At 48.2% G+C, this 16,985-nt stretch overlaps 6 protein-coding genes across 6 annotated transcripts; 1 reads left to right on the top strand and 5 right to left on the bottom strand.

Moving 5' to 3' along the window:
• Window positions 1-264: 264 nt before the first annotated feature.
• On the bottom strand, window positions 265-1,552 carry ANOM_004993 (dienelactone hydrolase family protein; the record flags this gene model as incomplete). The annotated part of the gene is made up of 6 exons (XM_015550250.1): window positions 1,420-1,552; window positions 1,236-1,319; window positions 1,035-1,186; window positions 820-969; window positions 493-604; window positions 265-419 (listed from the first exon to the last, which is right to left on the bottom strand). Exons 1-6 carry the CDS (start codon window positions 1,478-1,480, stop codon window positions 265-267), a joined length of 714 nt encoding a protein of 237 aa, XP_015408643.1. The 5' UTR covers window positions 1,481-1,552.
• Window positions 1,553-2,075: 523 nt separating this feature from the next.
• On the bottom strand, window positions 2,076-4,130 carry erg4 (c-24(28) sterol reductase; the record flags this gene model as incomplete). Its single annotated transcript, XM_015550249.1, has 4 exons — window positions 2,076-2,371; window positions 2,432-2,649; window positions 2,702-3,033; window positions 3,091-4,130. 4 exons carry the CDS (start codon window positions 4,128-4,130, stop codon window positions 2,360-2,362), a joined length of 1,602 nt encoding a protein of 533 aa, XP_015408644.1. The 3' UTR covers window positions 2,076-2,359.
• A 1,059-nt stretch (window positions 4,131-5,189) lies between these two features.
• ANOM_004991 (RING-type E3 ubiquitin transferase MAG2) lies at window positions 5,190-7,471 on the bottom strand (the record flags this gene model as incomplete). Its single annotated transcript, XM_015550248.1, has 2 exons — window positions 7,205-7,471; window positions 5,190-7,130 (listed from the first exon to the last, which is right to left on the bottom strand). The coding sequence occupies exons 1-2, from the start codon at window positions 7,457-7,459 to the stop codon at window positions 5,190-5,192; spliced, it is 2,196 nt and encodes a 731-aa protein (XP_015408641.1). The 5' UTR covers window positions 7,460-7,471.
• A 766-nt stretch (window positions 7,472-8,237) lies between these two features.
• Window positions 8,238-11,074, top strand: ANOM_004990 (mRNA-binding ubiquitin-specific protease UBP3; the record flags this gene model as incomplete). The annotated part of the gene is made up of 5 exons (XM_015550247.1): window positions 8,238-8,732; window positions 8,790-9,548; window positions 9,607-9,713; window positions 9,769-9,931; window positions 9,992-11,074. 5 exons carry the CDS (start codon window positions 8,238-8,240, stop codon window positions 11,072-11,074), a joined length of 2,607 nt encoding a protein of 868 aa, XP_015408642.1.
• A 1,440-nt stretch (window positions 11,075-12,514) lies between these two features.
• On the bottom strand, window positions 12,515-14,373 carry ANOM_004989 (putative Na/H antiporter; the record flags this gene model as incomplete). Its single annotated transcript, XM_015550246.1, has 6 exons — window positions 12,515-12,886; window positions 12,946-13,339; window positions 13,392-13,474; window positions 13,530-13,792; window positions 13,852-14,202; window positions 14,256-14,373. 6 exons carry the CDS (start codon window positions 14,371-14,373, stop codon window positions 12,515-12,517), a joined length of 1,581 nt encoding a protein of 526 aa, XP_015408660.1.
• Window positions 14,374-15,277: 904 nt separating this feature from the next.
• Window positions 15,278-16,629, bottom strand: ANOM_004988 (RNA-DNA hybrid ribonuclease; the record flags this gene model as incomplete). The annotated part of the gene is made up of 4 exons (XM_015550245.1): window positions 15,278-15,707; window positions 15,774-16,164; window positions 16,230-16,361; window positions 16,422-16,629. 4 exons carry the CDS (start codon window positions 16,627-16,629, stop codon window positions 15,278-15,280), a joined length of 1,161 nt encoding a protein of 386 aa, XP_015408659.1.
• Window positions 16,630-16,985: the final 356 nt, after the last annotated feature.

Here is a 16,985-nt window from a genome sequence, read left to right as displayed (position 1 = left end):
ATCGTGGGTATGCTGTCTTGGACCTATCCAGCCACTTGACTGCTGTTTTACTTTCTTGGAGCTAGGTTGTCGGTCGTCCCTTGCTTTGCTTCTACCCGCATACATTTGTTTAAATCAAGAATTTCCTTGCGGAGGCGCTGCTTGTGTGAGGATACTTTCAACTATTCTATAAGCCTGAAACGAGTACGAATCGAGGGTCAAATATTGAGTCCTTCAGTGGTACCACTACCTACCCCTGGCAAGTCTACAGGCCATAAAGGTTTTTTAGCATACATCCTCGATCTCCAATTCCTTACCATCGTGCTCACCCAGATCCAGTTTCAGGGTACGTCCAAATAGCTCGAGTAGCATCTCAAAACAAACCTTGGTGATGGCGGGGTCATATCGTCCCTTGCTGAGTTCATCACGAATAAATGCGTCTGTCGGACGATAATGTCAATCGGGCCAATCTCAAAAGTGCTATTATCTCTCTTAATGCAAAGTGCAACGTACGTTGAGCCCAGGCCACCTCGTAAAAGCTAAACAAGACCCCCTTGTCATGAAGTGTTTTGCGAATCAGGTCTCTTCCTTCCGGTGGGACATGGTTATCGTTTTTGCCGAAGATCTAGCACCTCCCATTAGACTACTACCACAGGTGGTTTTCCTTGAGAAAAAGAGGGCCAGACTGCCGAGAACTATTCGAGAAAAATAGTTTCGCGTGGGACGGGAAAGACTTGCCATTATCAACTCTCCTTTAATATCCTCTGCTCTGGCTAAGCTATCATCATTTTTGCCGGCCGCAAGGGTCTTGCTGTGGATGTCTGTTGCAAAGTAGCATACTGCCGCCCTAACTCGACTATCTAACGCACAGCGGTACGCAAGATGGCCACCAAGACACATACCCGTCGCGCCCACACGGCCATTGCACGTGGGCAGTGACAAGAGATAGTCTACACACAGTGATGCGTCCTCATCGTACGCAGCCAGTTTCTATATCCTGGTCAGCGAACTTCTCTGTCAGATCTCTCGGATTTCTGGGCTATTGAATATCATACCTTGCTTACTTTCCAGTTGTTCCCTTTATCCGTGTCCTCGGCATTGTATTCCAATGGCTCTGGGCCAGTGAATTCGTGATAGCTAGAGGGAGCAGCGCAAATATATCCTTGGCCAGCGATCTGCCTAGCAAACCGTGACACAGGTCCAGTCACTATAAATGTTAGGGCACTAGCAAGTTAGGGAGAGAAACGCAAAAATACCTTGGTAGATCTCACTGAATACAACTACGCCCGGGAATCGGGCCTTTGGATACCCGGGGATCGTGGGATGGAATACATAGATACCTTCATAGTCACAGCTATGTCAGCCAGGTGACCTCTAATGGGCCCATTTGAGCCTGCAAGTTCAATTATAAAAAGATAAGTTGCAAGGAGAATGCCTCACGCATGGTTCCATTCCCATCTGCCTTGGTTGGCACATCGTGAAAAGACTCTTGAATCAACATGTTTAGCTGAGACCGTATGCCAAATCGTACGGTGACTTGCGACTACAATTTGTGATCGATTGAAATGGACTGGAGATTTCAATTCAAATGAGAATTTAGCTTTCAATTAGCTACTATCAAAGATTAGCTGCGGGGAAGATCGAATTGTCCGATAAGATCTTAGTCATGTGACTCGAAATGTAGGATGAGTTGCTTGCAATGCCTGTACCTCTCCCATCAGGCTCAAGAGGCGTCTCTGAAGCCTAGACAATCTAGGATGCCCGTGGTTTCAGATAACTCTGGGAGTTATCTTAAGATGTGATGCAAAGACTGGAATAGGAGGCCATCATCCAACCTCAAGAGCCAATCCACTATGAATATACTTACTCGGGATTAGTTACCATGCCCTGGTCAATGGGGACATTCTGTAAAGTGCTCTATGAATACAGATGTACCTGATAGATCGATTGGACCCCGTCTCCTGCCCAGCGATTAACGTTGTCATGTAGGATGTCTGTTTCAAAAACCAGTCCATGTTGTTGTACATCAATTTTACTCCTTCGATTAGATATTAAATAAAGCAAGTTGGAAAAGCGCATGGCCCCCCTCCTCCCCCCACAAAAAATAGAGACAAATAATTTACATCGAATGATACACATTAAAATCTGAATCAAGACAAAAACTCATTGCTGGGAGATCAAAGTAGATGCCCAAGCTCTGGACAATCACCATGAATGGGACTATCAGCAGGGTCGGCTTGTGCACATTAAAGAAATATACTCATCCAGTCCCCAAAGAACTCCGAGCACTCTGGCAGGTGGACTGCCTATAAGTGCAGCGTTTCAAAGCGTGCCCGCTAACAAGGCAGCTAAGTGACATCTTGCATATATGGCCGTTTTCTCAAAACACGTACTTTATAACAGATCAGTCCGCATATTCCAATAGCCAGCGATCCAGCGAGGTTGTACTTACAGGAATGAAAAGATAAGGGACTCGTCTTTCATACTCTAACCACGCTTCGCCGTATTTGTTGCGACAGCGCTGGATATCTCGCAAAGCGCGGTGAGAGATCATGCATGCAAAGAAGACAGGGTAGAACCAAGGGAATGGGCTGTTGAAGCCAGTGATAAGACCCCAGTTCAATGCAAAGAAAAGATCACAAGTGTAGTGGATTTTACGAGCTTTGCCGTCTGTACATGTGTCAGCTCAAGTCATCTGTCATTTGTAGTATAGTTGACTTACACCAGCCGTCCACCAAGATCTTGGAGCCATCTTCAGCCGTGATGGTCTTGGGGTTTTCCAATGTTTGCCATGGAAGCTGTGGGAACGTATTCCGGAAGACCATAGTTCCACGCTCCTGCTGACGGTAACGGTTCTTCTGACTGTTGGTAGTATCCCAAACCCAATACACAAAGAGATATGCGATATAAAGGATTGTCAAGAAATAGCGATTCCAGTGATAGGTCGCCGGGTCATGGCTGGCAAGATAGATCGTGCAATGGCAGTAGCTCAAAGGTACACCAGCAAGATTCCAGAAAATCAGCATGAATCCCCATTTCTCATAGTACATATCCCTGTCATAGTGTAAGCCGGCTGAAATTCCCTTCGCAGCTGACAGAATCATGGCTTACCAGGTTGACACTATACACTCCTCGCCCTTGGAGCAGGCATTTGCGTACAGGAAATGCGCCATCAAAAGGAACCCTACCTCTCCAGAGACGTAGCCGTATACTTCGTATTGCCGGGCTGCAGCACCCATAGTGACAAAAAGGAGGATATACCAAGGGAGGCGGACTTCAAAGAACATCTTGAAGTCCAAAATTCCGAACATCCGGGGATTGAGTTCGGCCCCCATGAAGAAGTCATATATGGGATAACCAGTCATGCGATGTTGAGCTCCACGTGCCAAAGCCGAGAAGTATGCAACGAAAGACACAAGAAATCCCGAGAGGATGGCGACACTCATTAGAGGACCAAACTCGTCGATGATAGTATACAGCTTGAAAACACCGGTAAAGTGAAGCGCCAAAGCCAGCAAGATACTCGTGTAAAAAGACCATACGGCGGAGCAATAATATGGCAGTTGCTTTCCTCCGAGGTGCGGCAGAGGGCGACCCATGACAGTGATGCCTGGTAAGAGCAAGTAACAAGCACCCTCGAAAAGGAAAAACGCCCAATAGATGGCCCAGGCCTTGACGGAAGGAAAAGCACCCACGTAGACCAAGTTGGCCAGGTGCGTGATGAATGTCAACGTGCTCTGTCCTTCCGAGGCGCGAGGGAACTTGCCATCGTAATAAACGGCACCAATCCACATGTAATACATCAGCATTGGAAACCCGATCATCATAGATAATACACCCCAGGAGCCACCAAATTCAAAGTGTCCACTATAATCAACTTTGGGATCCTTTCCCTCTTCCCAACCGTCGACGATTCGAGGTTTCTTCTCGGTCGAGATGGCATGTCCGTTTGTCGCAGCTGTTTTGGCTTCCTCCTCCGAGATGTCCTCAGCATTGGTCTTTCCGGAGGCGCGTCTACGAGTCGCAGATTTAGGTCCTCTCATCATGTCGACTGCGGAGTCGGATGTGTCATCTGTGTTTGTCTCTGAGGCCACAGCACTGCTGCGAGTAACCCGACGACCTGGGGTCTCGATGAAACCGGGACGCTCCATTTTCCTGGTAATGAAGCCAATTGATCAATAAACCTGTTCATCTTTATGCGCGCGCATTTTTGAAAATACTGAAAACATAAAAACGCACGGCGAAAAGCAAAAAGTGTGGCAAGCCTCTTATTTATTTTGTTGTTTCCCATCCCTTTTCAAGAATAAAAATGTTACTTACTTGGGGGTTTTCCCCGTCTGAGAGCGGGTGACGGTCATGGTATTGTGACCATATGATGGCTAGAATGATATGCGGTAATTTCGAGTTGTTGTGAAAGAGAAATTGGGTCAAATTATAGAAATGGTGGGAAAAGCCAGAGGGAGGGAGAAGGGAGATTGTTTTTGAACAACAATCCATTACTTAGTTTAATTACCTTGTCGGGTAAGGTTTTCGGCCATTCATCGTCCTTATAGCGTCCCCATACGGGTGCCTCCTAAAGCTAGACTATGGAACGCTACCACTAGCCGGTACTAAAAACTACTAAGTACCCCTCGACACTACTTCCACCAAGACTTTGGTTCAATACCTAGTAGCAGTATGTGCATCGCGCTTATTTTTCAGTGCCGATGCCCCAACTTCAAAACAGGGGAAGAGCCATGAAGGACGGATGTCTGGATAAATTACCATACGAAACAGGGCACAGAAAGTGCACAATCGAGTCGAGTTTAAGCCTGGGTATGTAATACCGAGTTTTTCCGGTGATAGATGAGTTCTGTCAAGAAAATTGATACCACACTAAACGATGTCTTTCTATAAGTTGTCCGCGCTATATACAAAAAAAGAAGAAAAGAAAAGACGAAAAAAATTTAAGAGAAAACATAAGTAATAATAAAAAAAACTATCAAGGATTCTAGTTCAATAATCGATATGTATACCTTTCACAATATAAAACCGACCATTAGACACCTATTTATTGCTTCCTGGCAACAGTCCTGTAGATAAAACATAACACGTCCAAAACCTAAAACAACAGGCGCAAGTTTGGATGGGCAGGAAGAAGGAGAGGATGTGAAGAAGGGATAAATGGCATGAAATACAAGATGGAAGAGCCAGCCGTTAGGTTTCCCCTTTCAGGCGCCTCTCTGGATGTTAGTCGACATGAGTGTGATCTTTTTGTTCTTTTTCTTCTTTCCGCCACTGGAAGAGGAAGGGGTGTTTTCATTTGTAGCGGCTTGAGCCAGGAATTCGTGCTCTTGTTGGGCCAATAACTCCTCCTCCCACCCCTCAAGCCAACCATCCTGAGACGCAGCCCCTAGAGGTAAATCTGGTTGCTGGGCGAGCGTTGGGACAGCGGCTGTGCCCCATACGGTGCGAGCGCCTGGAGGACTGCTTGATGATGAATTGGCAGCACCAGGATGTGAGAATTCGGGAGGCGATGTAGAAGAACCAAAATTTGGGGGGCCAGAGCCTGAAGCACCGCTCGTTAACGGTTGAAAATCATGATCGAAGAACAGAGGATCAGTAACACCAATGCTTGACCTCCTATTACGACGAGCTGCAGCCCAATGTTTCTCATCCTCCTTCTCAGCCCGAACCCGGTCTTTTTCTTCGCGAGCCTCTTTCTCCCTATTTCTCTTTCTTCTCCTCGCCGTTTCAGCAGCAAATCGCTCTAAGATCTCTGGCCCAACCACATCCCGCCAGTCACATTCGAGAAAGCTTACTTCACACCCTTGTGGGAGATGACCGAGATATTTGACCCGCTTTCTGAGCTCACCGTCAACAATATGACCAGTAGATATGTGTTCAACGCGAGGAAGGATAGTCGCGGGGAATGATGAATAATCGCCAAATGCAGTCTTTAAAATGCGGATGTCAAGAGGCGAGAGGTAAAAATGGGGTAGCGCTTGATAAAAGTAGAATGGGTGATCTGATGGATGAGGACCATTTGTTTCCCGGGTCTGCTCAGACGACACTGAGACCCGGCCTGTGCCAGGATCTCTCTGTTTGGCTTTCGCCACAGGTACAGCGTCAATGTTAACGCGATTTAACGCCTCTGTCACACGATCCGTTTCACTATGTAGGCCTGACATGGAAGTTGCCACATCTGGACCGGTGTCTGGTTGTACCGCCTCAGCAGAGGGAACCTGTCCAGATTTAAGACCGTGCTGTGACTGATCAAGAATCGGACCTTTTGGTATGTTGATAGCTGTAGGCTGCTGCGAGATGTCTGGCGGGTTACCAATTCCCTTCACCTTTGCTTTAGCGTCATTGATGACTGCAATCGCTTTTTGGGTCCATGTTGTCTCGTCACCAAACAGGACCTCATCTTCTGCTTCTTGGCGGCGGAGGTCCTCTATTTCACTGTCATATTGGCCGACCATGTAGTCTTCGCCTGCTTTCATAATACGAGCATAATCGGCAACCTCAGCGGCATGGTACCATGGGATATCCTCATCCGGTCCAATACTTTCAGCACCATCACGGGGCAATGCCAAAGTGCTCCTTGGTTCTCTTTTCACGAGCCTCAAAACAACGTCACCACCCTCAAAAGGTAGGTCACCTTCTTGACCACGAAACCATCGTACGGGGCGTGTTTCTATTATATATATCGTGTCCCAACAGATAGGGCATTTTTTCCATCGTGGCTTCTTCTCAGGCAGCAGACTGTCTTCATCGGATGAGTGCATATATCTGATAAGGCAAGGAAGGCAAAATATATGACCGCAACGAGCCATTCGAGGCGCTACTGGAGTAGATAAGCAGATTGGACAGCTGGCGGACTGAGTCTGAGCCGAGACCAAAACCTGAAGTACAGATTCCCAGTCTAGGTGGACGTCAGCATTGGCTGCTTGTGCATGGTAGGCTCGATTTGATGTCACGATAAACCGGTAATTCGCATGGACGTAACGAGCTTTGTCCATGGCATGGTGTCCGGACCCCAAACCCCATGACGCATATCGGCGAATATTCCGTGGCGGGGGCTGATACTGAGGACGAGGGGGGAGGGAGAAATTCATCAGATGAGTGATGGACGTTTGTCCCTTTCGGCTGTTTGTCGATCTCATGATGGCCTGTACATTATCATGCTGGTTAAATCGCTTGGGCCAACGGTGGAAGCTGTGGACATGACTTAGGGATAACCTACAGACTCGCTGTACTCTTCATCATCCAGTAACCCAGGGCGCCTTTGTCGCTTGTGTTGGCTTTTTCGGGACTGGTTATTTCTCGGAGTGTTTGTATTCCTCGATGTTAAGCCTGCTCCGAAACTACCAGAGCCTCCCGCGCGTCGTTGAGAACCGATATCAATCGAGGAAACGGAGTTGTATGTCGTAGATCCGGACTGATTTGGGATGTTGATTGCTTTCGAAGGGGTTGAGTTCTGGCTAGGATTGGACGACATTTCTTCCTTCCACTCTGATCCGATAAGATAGTATCCTTCTCCTATGGTAGGAGAAGAGTGGAAACAGTGATTGGAGGGATAGCGCGGCGGAATTGAGTCTTTCCGTCGACGCAGCAGACTCACAACGTCAGGATACAAAATAACGCAAGATAAAGATAGGTACAATCATCACAGTGAAAACCCCGAGGGGCAGCACCAGGCGAGGAGAAGCACCAGGGTTCCTGATCCTTCTCCTGAAGAACGAGAGAGGGAAATGAGCGCCAATCTCGAGGAGGGGTGAGTATGTCATTTTCTTGGCGGCAAATGTAGCCTCAGGCACGTGCCGCCCGCCCAAAAAAACATCATCTCATCTCAGCTCCAACGCAACCTTCCCCGTTCTGCTTGCCGCGAGTCTAGTTCGCCTCCCATCCACCGCTGTTGCTGGTTCCTCAGGTTTTTGTCTGAGGTATATTCAATTATAATTCGATTGTTACGAAGTGTCCTGCATCAGGTTGGTGTCTCTCACTCTCCTCTCTTTTAGTCAATCGCGCATCTCCCGTCTAATGAGCCCTTCAGGCTTCCACAGGACCACCAGCGCCAAGCTTTAGCCGACTATTCTGAATCCTAACTCACGGTCACCGGCCTGGAAGATAGGATGGCCGCATAGACGGGTGCAAAAAGCCCATCACCCTGGTTCCCCCGTTTTACATCGCATGGCTCCCATTGAGGCAACGCGTGGCTGAATAGTCCAGGCGACTTCCCGACGTGCCTAGACATGATGAACCCTCATCTGCCCGCGATGCCCCATGGGCAGCCACCCATGCCTACTCCCCGGCGGCAGCAAGACATTCCTTACTCTACAGGCCCCCCCAATATGCGCTCTCCTCCCGCGTACATGGGATATCCTCCTCACATGAACGGCCATCTTCCCCCCGCCTATACACAGCAATATCCCCACTGGTACCCTCCCTACCCTCAAATGCAGCCGCATCCACGCCCATTTCAGCCGCCATATGCACCGATGTATGTCTCCACCTACCCTCCTCAACCTGCTATGGCTCCGGCTCCTGTCCCACCCCCATCGCTCCCCATGCATGCCAGGACTTCAACTCCCCTCCAGTCCACCATGTCTCCTCCTGTTGGGCCAGCGCCTGCTCCGATAAATATGCCGATGCAATCTCCTGCCATGCTTCCGATCCACCCCACAACTAGCCCTATTATGTCTTCGCCTTCCACTTCAGCTCCCGAGAAGGCTCCCAGGGTCTCAACCCCCGTCAAGCCTTTCCGTGCGCCGGTAAGCTTTCTGAGGCGCCTTCTATAGCATATCATTCGATTCTGACCAACATTCTAGCTCCCTTGGCTCTCTGTTCCAGACCGTCCGTTCCCCGCCAGAGTTCCCCACCGACGTCGAAAAACCCGAGCCCTTCAGTCTTCTGTTTCAGTTGAATTGCCGGCGAAGGACACCCAGCAGGATGGCCACGATGAAACACAAGGTGTGACAAAGGGCGTAGAGCCGCATACTCAGAGTCCCTCTGAGCCTCAAACACCAACGCTGTCTGTTGCACCGTCGGTCGCGAATTCCACACAGCCCACCACCCCGTCTTCAGCTGTTCAACCTTCTGTCCGGCCCCAGTCGCAATCCAAAGGATCAAAGCCAACTGTTCCTGTAGTTCCTGTTGTCCCTGTTGTCCCGGGTCCTGGTGCTCCACGACAAGGGACGAAAGATGATTCTAGCCGCTCGTCCGAGACACGGAAACCGTCCGGAGCAATTGCCAATGTCGCAAGTGGAACTGCTGAAAACATTTCTACCGAGCGCCCAATGGAACAGATAGAGGATCCTACTTCGGAAGGTTCACCGAGACCACCTTCCCCCGCTCGTACGGCACCAAAGTCCTGGGCAGACCTGGTTCGAGCCAAGAACCAATCGAAAGGTGCAGGCGTCACCGGTGCTCCATCTACTGTATCGAACGGCATGGTAAAACAGAAGAGTGAATCCCTTGCAGATGTATTAGTGAACATGGGGGATGATGTCTCCCAGTATAGCGACAAGACTGCTTTTCTTGAGCCCAGGGGACTTGTGAATACCGGGAATATGTGCTATATGAACTCTGTATGTTGTGACAATCACTACAAACGTTTGATTCCTCACTGACGTTTGGACACAATAGGTTCTTCAAATTTTGGTTTCTTGTGTACCTTTTTATCAGTTCTTGGATCATATTGGCCGGCGAGCATCACATAGTTTCCAGAGTGATTTTCCAATGATCGATGCTTTGTCAGTATCACGATATTGTTTGCTTGAGGATCGATACTAACTTTTTATTTGATAGGATTATGTTTATGAAAGAGTTTCGCGTTATTGATGCTGCTCATTCTGAAGAACAGTTGAGGTTAAGGTTGAAACCCAATGAACTTGAGCAATACGGCGATGCTTTTACCCCAGAATTCGTTTACCAGGTGATTCGGCAGCTGCCACGCTTTCGAGACATGCGCGTACGTTTTTCCTTCTTTCGGTTAATATATGCGCAGTAGACTAATTTTCTAAATATATAGCGAGGACACCAACAAGATGCCCAAGAGTTCTTGGGTTTCCTTTTGGAGGAAATGCACGAGGAATGTGCTCGTGCCGCAAAGGATGCGCCATTGACGAAAACCGATGGTGCAGCATCTCTGAGCGAAGAGCCATCTGCAGCTGATGACGAGTCTGGTGATGGGTGGCTGGAGGTTGGTCACAAGCAGAAGCCTGCGGTTACAAGATCTTCTGGTCACACTTCTTACGAATCACCTATCATGAGGATATTCGGTGGTAAAATCCGGTCCGAGTTCAAAGTACCGGGGAACAAGACCTCTGTTACCTTGGAGCCTTACCAACCCTTACAGTTGGATATTGGCTCTCCCGAGATCAATAACATTGTCGATGCTCTCAAGGGGCTGACAAAACCAGAGAGTATTCAAGGAGACTTCAACTCTTCGCGCGGTCCGAATGTCACCGCAACGAAACAAATCTTCATTGAAAATCTACCGCCTGTTCTTATTCTTCACCTCAAACGCTTCCACTATGACAGCGTTACCAGAGGGACCCAGAAAATCTGGAAGAAAATTGGGTATCCCCTTGACTTGGAGATCCCTCGCGAAGTGTTACCTCCTAACAGGCGCAATATCATGATGGCCCAGGGTGGATTGCCCAAGTACAGACTCATTGGCGTCATTTACCACCACGGCAAGAACGCAAGTGGTGGCCATTATACTGTCGATGTCCGTCGCCAGGATGGTCGTGAATGGATTCGTCTTGATGACACTGTCATTCGCCGTATCAGAAGCGAGGATGTGGCGGAAGCCGGTGGCGAAGAAGATCCCAAGGTGCTTGCGGCAGCTCTTGAACAGCATAAACGCGACGCTAACACGAATATCTATGAGCAAATTGATGATCTGGATCAGTCTGATAATGAGAGAGGTTGGAGCCAGGTCAATGGAACAGGCTCCAGTAATCATTCAAGCAAAAAGTCCACTTCAGCCGTTACCAACGGAGCTCCAGCGACATCTAAAGCACCTTCCGGGACTCGGACTCCAATTGGACGATACGGGTCCAAGGACAATAAGGTTGCTTACCTGCTGTTTTACGAACGCATTGCATGATTTAAAGAGGAGGAAACAGGGGAAATGTCGACAGTTTCTTGCCAAAGGATAAAGGCAAAAAGCTACTCAAGGAATTCTCGACTTACATCGCTCCTACCTTATTGTCTGCTGTAGCAGATCATTCTACATTTGATTATACCACCTATACCTCATGGTATTCCCCTGATATTGAATTATCATCTGTCAGTTTTATTTCAATTGACATATTGTATTGGTTGTTTGTTATAGCAACCTCAGCGGCCGACTACCTGCCCGAATCCACACGCGCTTGCAAAGATGACCGATCACCAAAGGAGCTAGGGCCTGTCTTCTTTGATATTTCGCATCATCTTTGCATCTTCTCAACTGATTGCTTAATTTTGTTTCATTCTTTTATCTTTCTTGCTACCGAGTGTTTTGCAACTTAAGCTGAACACCCTCCACCTCTTGCATCTCCTTCCAATTCTTTATGTGATGATATTCCTATCTACTGATTCGTCTCCCTTGTTCTGCTTGAGTCTGTAATTGCGGTGTTGTATCTGGTGATGTTGCGCTGATATATACCCAATTTCCTCGCATAGCCCTTGGTTTGCTTCTCGGATGCACGTGGGTTTTGATGTGTGGGCGTGGGATGGGATTATAACGACTGCATGAATTTCCTTTGCAATAGACAAGTCGATCCAGCGGGTGGGTGGTTGTCTGATGTGATTTTGGCTTGGTCGGTTGCTACGTCCGGAGACGGGGAATTCGGACGAAGCTGCAACGAAATGGGATCATACTAGTGGCATTTGCTGGTTCTTATGGAATGGACCAACCTTGTGAAACGATGTCCATTTTGCCCCTTTTATTCTTCCTACTTTCCCTCCGATCTATCTATTTCTACCTTTTTGCTATCATTCCTTCTGTTCTTTGATGACGAGGTATGGTTGGTCCATGCTAGCGGTGAAGTGCAGGATAGCATGGCAGTGTAGTGAAACAAAAATAAGGGATAAGATGGAGTTTTACGAAGATCTAAAAGCGTTTCCCTAGGGAATATCAAATATCTTTTATACATGTGATCCATTATAATCGTGTAGTGATCTTCAAATGAAGAGATGAACAAGAGTTTGTCAGACTGTTCTAAGCCATTCGCATACTCAAGTCAACGATTTCCTAGCTTATTCGTCTCTGGGTAACTGTAGAGAGTCTTGTCGCCAAGTAGTAGTCGTTCAGGCACAAATGTAGCAAGGATCACAGTAACTGTATAAGACGTGGAGAACAAAATGTTCACTATACTATGTCCTCTATGATCTTCAGAATATACAAGAATTGTGAAAGGCATCATAGTAAACTTCTTGTCCAAGGAGTGTGCGATTGGCATGTCTTGAGCAATAACAGGAACGGCCCGGCCCATGTTGAATGTATTGGCCGATCAGTTTCCGCGACCACCACACTCACTGGCACTAGTTGCATCAACGACTACTACTCCGTAGCTCCCAGTGTATTGCTGCCTGAGGTAGGCTCATTGTCAGGTTCCTGCACTACCAAGTTTACAGGTCTTTCGGGTTCCCCTTCATGGTTTGTACCTAGTTGCCGCTGGTCCGTCGATTGTGGTCTTATGATGGACCGGCCTATCTGCAAAGTCGTAGACCGAGGTGCGCCGGGCCGTTTACGCCCTCGGTTGTTGTCTTGTGTTGCAGTGCTGTGGGTATGCTGTACGTTTGCGATCGGCACCGGCTCTGCTTCGGGCGTGGAACCAACACTCAGTGCGTTGGAAATGGTCCGCGGCAGATGATATCCCGCTTTCACCAACGGTATAGAAAGACCATGCACAACCTGCATATCTGTTAGAAACTAGACTCAATTAGGGATTAGGGGATAAGGTGTGGTTTGGTTACAATGCTGCAGATGACTAAGAACCAGACGACAACATCAACAGCCTCGGAAACCTTCTGTGCATCATCCCGGACTTTGCCATCAACGATGATACCCTGTAGAAATTCTCGGCAGACCGATAGATAGAAAATGGCTCCGACGCCGATGGGACCGAAAAAGCCAACAAAGGCTGCTTGAAGAAGGTGCTCGATTTGGCCGATATACTTGTGCATTGCGAAGATGATTGGCATCCGGCGAACGAGCAGGATCAAGACCCCCAAGAATATCAAGCGATATATTGGAATAATATTGTTGTTCAGAAAGGAGGACCATGGGCAAACAGCACCGAACCACATAAAGATTGCCAAGTTCAAAAGCATATCAATGGTTGGTTGTAGCGAATCGTCCATCGTTTCGAGACGGAACCAATCACTATCGAAATCAGATTATGTTGAACCAAAGTAGAAAGAGGGAGGCCCTTTACTCCTGAGTAAAAACATTACCTGCTACAAAGCAGGCCAGGAGGTCGTCTGTTCCAATCATGCCACAGGTACCCACAATAAAAAGCTATAGTCAACGCTGCGTCAGTGATTGCTGGGGGCTTCTAGGGTGGTAGACATACTGCAAGGGCAATAGCAAAGACGAGAAAACTCTCGCGGTCGACATAACGCTTCTCTTCAGCCCAGTGAAGCAATTCTCTGGAGACCCAACCGACAGTGATCCCATATACAACGCTTAATATCACTGTGTAAGCCCAGGTCTCGTAGAACCACAGGGCCATGGCTTTCCCGGCGCCTCCACTATACCCTGCACCTCCCATGCCCGTGTATTTGAGCAGATACATAGCAAAAAAGAGAAAGGGATATCCGAGGCCATCATTGGCGCCTGATTCAGCGACAATGATCCTTTGGAGTGGCCGAGGACATTCTTGTCCGCAAACTTACCTTTGACGATCGAATTGGAAAGTACTGGGTCAGTCGGAGTTACACATGCGCCAATTATGAGAGCATGTAGAAACTGAAAGTTAGGGACCATGGCCCAAATGACCAGGCTACTACATAGCCACATGGCAGCCATGCCGGGACCCAGCAGCAATGAGAGGCTCTTCCATTCTAGTTGCAGGTAGCGTTTCGGAAGTTGGACCCCGGCAAGTACCAACTGAACCCCAAGAACTAACCTGGTGAAGTACATTGTAATCTCCTCCAGATTTTGTTCTGAGCCGAGCGCATATTCCTTAGGTCTTATGAAATTGGCTGCATGTGGAGAGAAGAGAACCCCGGCCAATAATGAGATTACTATCATTGTCAGTGGTGTTGATAGTAACCTATACAGGGTATGCTTTACGAACATGCTTCAGACAGGTAAAATCTCTCCTTAAACAAGTAGGACACTAAGCCAAATACCGAGATAAACCCACCCAACGTAGCGCAGACAATGTTGAAATTGATCAACGAAAGGGTCGGCATGATGTCCCTGGTCACCGGTTGCCGGGATTGCAGCTTCACGATACCAGAATGGCAAATCCGTAGGTGCTTTTACCAGGTAAGTATGTACCTTAAACTGCTCTTCAGTGTTTGTCAGAGCCACAGATCAAGTGATGGAAAATCCCTGGTTTGATGCGCAGAGATAAAGAGCGCTGTCCTGGATGGTGATATTTGCAAGCCTGTGTTATTCAACCATAGCATAGATCTGCCTGACTGTAGAGATCACTGTCATCTGAGACGTCCGAACGCCTCCGCTCGGGGACTTCAGGAAGGAAAGCTGGGTGGGTGCGGCAGACAACTTCACCGTCTCACTGAGAACCACACGTAGCAAGACAGCGTTCTCTCTAGTAGGAAAAGTTAGGTGCACACAGTAGAGTGATCTAAAGCCAAAGGCCAGCACTAAGTATTTTTAACGTGGGGGATCAGAGATGTGGGGAACAAAAATCGAAAGACGGAAGAAATAGATAAAAAAAAGATCTGGAGGACGATTAAATCACTGCCGGGGCTTGTTCTTGTGACTTGCTCAACTTTTCCCTAACGGGAATTGGATCAGGCAGGGGTTTGCAGTCAAGCATTAGATTCTATTAAGTTCTACTAGTAGTCGTACTTGAGACCCATGGGATTGAATATTTTTCTATTTTTTATCCTTTCATTGTATTTGATTATGTATTTCCATCTCAGGATATCATCATGGTGGCGTATCGGTTTCCAGACCACTTTCATAAGACAAGACACAGGATAAACAAAGCCCCGACTCCTTAAGGACAGTCAACAAAGCATAATCGTCGTCATCGTATGAGAAACAGAGGAGTGATGAGAAACAAGGTGGCGAAGCATAAGGTAAGAAACAAAGTGAAATGACAAGACTTGGCTTGACGCCTTGGGGTTAGATATCATCGTCAAATACTTCATCGGGGATATCCTTGATCGCTTCCAGAGCTGCTGCCTTTTCAGATACCCCCCGTTGCGCTCCATTAACCGCCAGACGGTCAGCTGCCTCATTTCCCGGATCAGAATTGTGCCCCTTAACCCACTCGAATAGTGTCTTAACTTTAAGCTCATCCCGCTCCTCGATTTTGACACGAATCGACTCAACTAAGTCCTTGTTCTCAACCGGTTTGTTCTCCGACGTAAGCCACTTATTGCGCTGCCATTTGACATACCACACCGTCACACATTTGATCGCATACTGGCTATCTGTGAAGATCGTCACATCTCGATGACGTGGAGCTATATCAAGGGCTCGAAGGATGGCTGTCAGCTCTGCACGCTGATTCGTCTGACGACTACCTTTAAGGGGCTCCGAGACATTTCTGCTGGGAAAAAGCAGTGTTAGTAAGGTGACAACCAATGGACATGGTGGCGAGGAAAGAGTAACAAACCTGTTGTCCCCGGGTCCGAAATAAACGCCAACTCCCGCCGACGCAAGCGCTCTGCCATTGTTCAGCGAGCTACCATCCGTATAAATTCGCAACATCCCAGGAGGACCAGTTGCCTTCGTCTTTGTTGCACTTTTCTGCTCCTTCGTTTTATAGACCACCTTTCCTGTTTTTGGGTCCAAAAGCACGTTTGGGTCGAACCCATCCTCTGCCCCGGGAGGCAATGGCCCATCGCCTGGCTCTATAGGAGAGCCTTGCTCGTCCTTCGGTATGTCACTCAATATGCCGGGCGCTCCAGGGAGCTTCTGTATTTCTGAAGAGTTCCCAGCAAACGAAGCACCATTGGATTGACCCAGTTTCACGAAGCTTCGGCCTCCTCCTTTGTCGAAAACTTCTTATAGCGCGGTCGTGCAAATCCCTTGATCTGTTCCTGAGCTTTTGCCCAATCGGTATAAACACCGGGTACTCGTCCACGCTGGATGCCGTAAAATCGAGTAGGTTCTGTACCGGAAGTAGTGGCACCCGGTGCCGTCGGAAGTTTTGAGCCTGTAAGGAATGCATTTGCCTCTTCTAGAGTCGGAAATGCTTGAACTGAAGCCTCCGTTAGTCGGGGACCCGCATATCATATCAATGCGCTATAGAGACCCTTACACACTGCACCTTTGTACCCGGTTACCTGGGTCAAGCAGTCATTCCATGCATAGTAGACCCCAGGCTGATATCCCGCCTTGACCGCGTAATATTTCCCTGCGGATCCCCGTTTGCGCTTGGTACCAGCTGTAGATTTCGGAGTCGACTGTATGCTCGGAGATGGTTTTGTAGCAGGGCCGGGAGGAGGAGAGGGAGTGGTGTCCGTCATCACGTTGCGCCCGCTAGCGGGAGTTGGAAGGGAAGTTTTTCGGAATAGGGGTCTGGGTGTTGGTCCAGATGGAGGAGCGAAGTGCGAATAAAATATTCTTGGCAGCGGTGTCAAGCTTCGTGAGTCGGTGGAACTAAAAGTAAGAATGCAAATTCTCGGCCTGCAGCTCCAAATGGAACTTGAGTATCCCAAGTTCGGAGCTACCAGGCAAGCCCAGCCGGAGCCCGTATTGAAAGGATGCGTGAAATAACTTTAAACGTGAATGAACCCTAGATAGTCTTATGGGCTGGGACAAGCTGAGACTCTTGACGTTGTTGGGGGTTAGGAAGTGGTGTGGGCATTGGGGAAGGGGGTTG

This window comes from Aspergillus nomiae, assembly GCF_001204775.2.
Source record: "Aspergillus nomiae NRRL 13137 chromosome Unknown contig00072, whole genome shotgun sequence".
NCBI classification, from domain to species: domain Eukaryota; kingdom Fungi; phylum Ascomycota; class Eurotiomycetes; order Eurotiales; family Aspergillaceae; genus Aspergillus; species Aspergillus nomiae.
Note: the sequence above shows the minus strand (reverse complement) of the source record. Positions and strands in the feature narration are given on the sequence as shown.